Consider the following 6,304-nt stretch of genomic DNA (forward strand, 5'->3'; position numbering starts at 1 on the left):
TGGTCCGAATTTTATTATCATTTCATATATAACAGCATAAAAGATGAAGTGTATTGTGTTCACAGAGTCCTACTAAATAAATGATTTTAAGATTCTTTCTTTTCTTGCATTACAAACAGGACCTACTTTCAGAGACAAAAAAAAGATCATAGGGTTGAGGTTTCAGAAGCTATACACCCCCTGCAACCTTCAGATGTCTCGTCTTGTGGCCTTTTTTCTTTCTTTCACTGTCAGGAACAAATAATACACTGACACCTGCTATAATGTTAGTGAATTAAAGATTAGTTTTCAGAGCAAATCAATGCAGCGCGGCTTTACACTTTAAACACCTGAATGCAAAATGCCACCCACACTGTTGTGTTCTTTAAGCCTTTTGTTGTGTTCACTTTATAAAACAACAATGCAAGAAAATTTATATATGTAATATATATGAGTTGAATCTCTTTCTTTTTGTCAAGATTGTGGTTGGAGACTGGATCAGAAAGTTCATCAAGACATTTTGCTTAGTTGTGTCTTGTCACAGGAAGCCAGATGTTACTTTTCTAGTAAGACGGTGTGGAGACGAGGCGAGTAGAGTTTTAGCACCCTTGCACTTAAAACCCACAGGGGTTTCACAACCCCTTCACATCATCCTCATGTTTTTTATATTTGGTGACAGCAAGAAAGTCAGCAAATGTACATTTATATCACTGAGGAATTCACAAGGTGCAGAGCAATGCAGGGTATATATATATATATATTTTTTTTTTATAGAAAGGCCTAAGAGTAGTAGTCAGGTTTGATTTCTAGTGACTAAAACTGTTAGGTATAAAAAATGAGTTGGTGTGTCTGGTCAATAATTCTGTCTTTCTTTAGAAAGCCTACGTCAGTTTCCATCTTCATTTGCCGTGTCTGCCTAAATCTCCAATAGTAAAAGTAACTGACTGACACTGAGCAGTATTAGAAAAAAAGAAAGAAACCCCTACTCCTCCCTCCCACCAACCCAACCGCCCACACACCAGTTCTACGTCTGGCTTTGTCAGATGTGCAGAAAGGCAGGCTGCTAAGACAGGATGACACTGACGATTAGAAGACCACTGCTCACAAGATAAGATGGAAATGTCGCTGAAGCAGTTGATTCTGATGCTACTTACAGGTAAGACTCCCAATTTTATATTTAACAGATTGAAAAAAGACACAGTGTCATGCTAAATGCAACATGTGCACATTTCCTGAAGAATGAAACTCGTCTTCCTGTCTGTAGTTTTTGTCTACATGAACTATTTTGTAATTCAAAAAGTAAAATATCTTCTTTTTTCTATTTACAGTGGCAGCAACAGCCATGGTGATATCAGGTCAAACTGCTGTATTTCTGAATGAAACAAGAACAGTGAGAGTTCCATCTGGATCAGACCTGGCTTTGTACTGCTTTTTGGACACTGAGAAATATGATCGATATCGAATCTTCTGGTATTCCAACAAATCTGAGAAATCTGAATCTTCTTCCAACGAGTCAATATGTCACAAAATCATTAACAAACCTGCAAACAAGACTGAAAATGAAGATTCAAAATGCATTTTGTCAAATGTTAATACAAACCACAGTGGATGGTACTTTTGCAAAGTCACAACAGAGATTCCCAGTTTAACAGAAATCCGCAGCAGTGGAACAGAAGTAAATGTTTGTAAGTATCACTTCTAGCTTTTAAAACTGTTAATTTTTTACTTTAAGTCTCTTGCATAACTTTTTTGAGCAGTATACAAACATTTAATAAATGCTGTATAATACACTAAAATGTAGCAGTACAGTAGTACACAGATAAAAAGCACTTTACTTTTTATCAGGTAATCTATATTTGTCAACAACTTCCTCTGTTAGTATGGATACATCATTTTTATGTTAATAAATACAACAGCATCCACTTCAACTCACCTTTAACATTAATGTGTTATAAACCATTACATGTTTATATGCCGCTTACAAACACCTTAACACCTGCTTTTTTGTCATGAATGAATGCATAACTAATTTAAATGTCCTGGCTTGCAATGAATGTTTCTCATATAATTTTGTTTCCTCCACGACAGCGGACAGTGAAGTTACAACGTACCCGTCAAATGTGACGAATATTAAAGGTGTGTGCATGTATGTGCGTGTGCATGTGAGAGAGAGCGCGTGTATGCAGTTCTCAAAAGGCATAGGACATTTTCAGGACCCAGGAGATACTGAGCTGCGTAGATTTTCCATTCAGTGTCACTCTGCGTGGGTGTCATTTGTCCACTTACACAGGGGATAAAAGCTCTAGCTGATGAGTCAAAACTGTTTCAAAGTGCTCACATTCGTCCTGTCAGATGCGTACTGCTCACAGGAAGTGCGTGGACCTTTACATAAAAAGGGCTGACTTAACGACTACATATCTTTTAAAGTGATCACATAACGCAGCAATTCATTTTATTGTATCCATGGTGTAACTTGAGAGTTACTTGTAAGTTAAATGCGTTCACATTTCAGGGCAAACCTTTCCTCCCGCAGACCCTCCTGCCCTGAGTGACAACTGGTGGATATGGGTGGTGTTGGGAGCATCCTCTTTCATCCTGTTCATCCTGACGGTCACATGTGTCCTACTCTCAAGAAGACAAGAGAATAGAGGTAGTGCTATTTCTTTTCATTGTGAAGGTTTAGATAATCATCGACAGTCTACACAGATTGCAGATAAGCTGTGCTTCAGCTGTATGCAACAGAAGCTGCTAGCCTGAGATAAAAGTTGCTCTATAAGAAAAAGAGGTCAAGCAACAAAAAAGCAAATTATCACACAAGATAACTTCACAAGATCTACAGTCACTTCAAATCTACACTGCATACAGTACAGGCTGATTCATTTCCTTGCAAATATTTGCATTTAAAAGAAGAAAACCTCTCATTTTTTTATATGAGAGAAGACGTTTTTATGATTGCAGAAACCTTCCCAAGTAGTGGCTGATGGACACAAACTAAGCAAGAAAGTGGTTAGTGTGGTTTGACAGCACACCGTGAGACAAACTCTGCTGTCACTAATAGATGTCTTCTCCTCCTGTGCGGTTTCACTTAAGAAAAAGATTTTAATTTCTAGCAGACATCAGAGACAAGGACCGCAGTTTATTTTGTGAAGCAGAGCTCGAGGTAAACACTTTGAGATCTGGTTGTAGACAAGTGATCAGCACTGTTATTAATATCAGATATCTGCAGAAATAAAACACAGGCAAAGCTGAAAAAGCCCATCCACATCTGCATCAACCAGCACTTTTACTACTTACAGATAGATTTCTGTAGTGTCCATATTTGACAGGCAAAATAAACTGAGCTGTTTCATGATTATTGAAGCCCTTACAAGTGGTTTGACTATAAAACTGGTATTATTATGATTGGAAAACTATGTTTTTTCCAAAACTCATTTTTTCTGTCCATTAACTGACAAAAAATTAAGTTTAAAACTTCTGACTTCAGTCCCACTCGTCATCATAAGATTGTATTTAGCTCACAGATTTAAGTCATTGACACATTTTTTAAACTAACTTTAAACCACAGAGGACAAAGCAGTTCTTTATGTAGGCAACCAGCAGCTTGTGCAAGTACATGTGGTTGTTTGGCCACCATTGATGGCCACAGAGGAAGGAGAAAAAACAGATGTAGAGTGAAGCTTTGAAAGTACTGCCAAACAGCTGTAAAATCACACGTATGACCCAGGCAAGGTGGTTTCTGATTGACACAAATTGTTGTTTGGAGTATTGTGTTACTGAGAAAATGTATTAAAGTATACTACTGAGGAGAATGAGGGAAAAAAGAGAGTTACCGGCAATAAAAAGCAAACCTCTGCTTTAGAAAAAGGTATTGAAACGATATCATATACAATAAAAATATAAAGGAAATTAATTTTAGTTAAGTATTTTGTAAGTTTGGCCACATTTGTCAATATAACCAGCACAAGGGGACGCGAGTGCTTATGCCTATTGAGACTCGGGCACCCCTCGGGTATCGCTGTACCATTCTGAACTTCAATCTTTTAATATGTCAAACAGCACCTGCAACATAACAATAAGAGCTAATATTAATGTTGAAATGAATAAAAATGAGATGAAAGTTGAAATTTTAAAACAACAAAAACTAACAACCAAACTGACTTTTGAAACTAAACTGAACTGAAAACACAAAAGTAAAAATAAATATAAAAATAAATAAAACAAAACCTAAAAATGTATAATCTTAGTTATTTTATAGTTATGACTAGCACATCTGTGTCGCAGTGAGAAATTAAATACAGAAATTCCAGGGGACTTTGGTACTGACTCTGTTTCTTTGACATTTAACTATCTTGACTGTAAGTGAACTTTAACTTGAAAGGCTTTGATGTATTAATTTGATGAATCTTTTTACTTTTGAATCATAGTCAAGTGATTTCACTGAGTCAACACTTGTGTTTTTGCAGTACAAATGAATGTTTGCACTGCAAAATGTTTTGCCTTTCAGTAAAAAATGTCAAGATTAAATTTACAGTGACAGCATTTTTTTTTGAAAAGCGTGAGAAAAACTTACACGTGGTTCCAAATGTACAGTTTTCGGGGCAGAAAGGATATTCTGTTAAAATAGAAATGAATTACAATTAAAAATAAATATTTGACATTTGAATAATTCCCATCTTAAACTATTTTTTTTCTTTTGTTAGGAAACTTTCAAGTTTACATCTCCTGATCAATTTTTAAATTGCAAAACCACTTTAGTATTAAGTTGATAATAAAATATGTAAAGCATTTGTAGTAACAAGATGTATATTGACTCTTAATACTATGTATATTCAAATATATAAAGATTTGGACGGACAACATCTGACGTGACTTGCAGTCTTTCTCTAAAAATCAAATGATCAGATAATTGATGCTGACATACTACATATGAAAAATAAGGTCATGTTATTTAGTTACTTGCACAGAAATCAGTCTTTATTGTAGATCACTGTATTTCATCACTGAATAGACTAGAACAGAATTCCTTTATTGTCACTATACAGATGTACAATGACATACAGAGCATCTCCTACTCAGTGCAAACATATTTGAGAAGAAAGGAGGGGTGGGGTGCACAGTTTCTGCAGCACTGCATACATATGAAAAGTATTTAGAAAAAAAAAAAAAAAAAAAAAAAAAAATATATATATATATATATATATATATATATATATATATATATATATATATATATATATATATATATATCTACAAATATACAAATCTGGAAAAAAGGAAATAAAGACGTAAATAAATAGTGTTATGTGTTTACACTGTATTTCATCACTGTTTTCATTGTGGTTGGGGATCTAAATAGCTTCTTTTGCAGTGTGTAACAATTAGTCAACTGCACAATAATCAAAATTAGCTAATTCAACTAATAAAACTAAATAAGGACATTTTTAGGGTAAAACTGTATTTTTTTTCCTGCATTTTGGTCTCAGTGATGTTTGATTACTACGTTAAAGTCTAATCAGCCAAATGATAAGCAAAAAAAAAAAAAAAATCCCTCTGAGCTTTTGTTCTACAGATTGTCCTACAGCTCAAATGCAGATATACATTAATTAAATGATATGCCATTGATTCTGTATTTGCCTTTCGTCCACCAGAAGAGCCCATCTATGCAAACACCCCCAACAAACAGCCTTCACCTCGGCCGTCCATGAGCGCAGCGGCGGTCAGCCTGAAGGCAGCTTCTTCCTTTCAAGACCCGCGGACCCCGAGTCCTGCCAGCAGATACGACGAAGGCAAACGGAGATATAGACACTGAACAAGTCACGGATCTCACAAACTAATGCCAGCAAAGGTCCTCACAGCTAATTTCACCGGGACACTGAAAGAAACTTTCCCCTTTCATTATTGTCGGATCTACATTTTGTTCATCTGGATTACTGGTTTAGGGTTTTTTCATTCAAACTGTACGTTTTTTAAAATGCGCAGGTGAAGTAGCTTTTATGAGCCACTAGATGGCAGATGATGAATGCGGTTTGAATGTGTAAATTCATGGTTTTGTTCCCTTAATTTTTGTATTGTATTACTTAATATTGAATATGATGAATACTGAATATTTGGAAATGTTTCCAATAGCTTTTGAATGGAGTATGGAGAAGATTTATACACACATATGTATATTTTTGTATTATTTTTTTAAAGGAGACTAAAACGTTAATTTCTTATATATGGACTGTGTCCTTCTTTTTATTTTCAAAATAAACGTGGCTTTCTGTCGTGCTTAGGCTAACACTTTAATACGTCCTCTGATAAAATACTTATTAAGTCGACTTAA

The 6,304-nt window shown here is 35.2% G+C and overlaps 1 protein-coding gene across 4 annotated transcripts; it reads left to right on the top strand.

The window, feature by feature from the left end:
* Positions 1–823: 823 nt before the first annotated feature.
* Positions 824–6,249, top strand: LOC146546524 (uncharacterized). 4 transcript variants are annotated; one of them, XM_085266136.1, is made up of 5 exons: positions 824–1,135; positions 1,308–1,664; positions 2,068–2,115; positions 2,492–2,629; positions 5,628–6,249. In XM_085266136.1, exons 1-5 carry the CDS (start codon positions 1,093–1,095, stop codon positions 5,786–5,788), a joined length of 747 nt encoding a protein of 248 aa, XP_085122262.1. In that variant the 5' UTR covers positions 824–1,092; the 3' UTR covers positions 5,789–6,249. The 4 variants fall into 4 exon arrangements, with proteins under 4 accessions (XP_085122262.1, XP_085122263.1, XP_085122265.1 ...); XM_085266137.1 differs by having other exon boundaries at positions 825–1,135; positions 2,513–2,629; XM_085266139.1 differs by lacking the exon at positions 2,068–2,115 and having other exon boundaries at positions 927–1,135; positions 2,513–2,629.
* Positions 6,250–6,304: the final 55 nt, after the last annotated feature.

This window comes from Mchenga conophoros, linkage group LG23 (assembly GCF_057382185.1).
Source record: "Mchenga conophoros isolate Kocher_MC1m ecotype Shallow Benthic linkage group LG23, M_conophoros_male_GT1.1, whole genome shotgun sequence".
NCBI classification, from domain to species: Eukaryota; Metazoa; Chordata; class Actinopteri; order Cichliformes; family Cichlidae; genus Mchenga; species Mchenga conophoros.

What these genes read in the sequence shown, in the direction of transcription:
- LOC146546524 (XM_085266136.1), top strand. Translation starts at nt 1,093, where the DNA reads ATGGAAATGTCGCTGAAGCAGTTGATTCTGATGCTACTTACAG. An exon ending in AAATGTGACGAATATTAAAG is followed by an intron (nt 2,116 to 2,491) that starts GTGTGTGCATGT and finishes TTCACATTTCAG; the next exon opens with GGCAAACCTTTCCTCCCGCA. An exon ending in AAGAAGACAAGAGAATAGAG is followed by an intron (nt 2,630 to 5,627) that starts GTAGTGCTATTT and finishes TTCGTCCACCAG; the next exon opens with AAGAGCCCATCTATGCAAAC.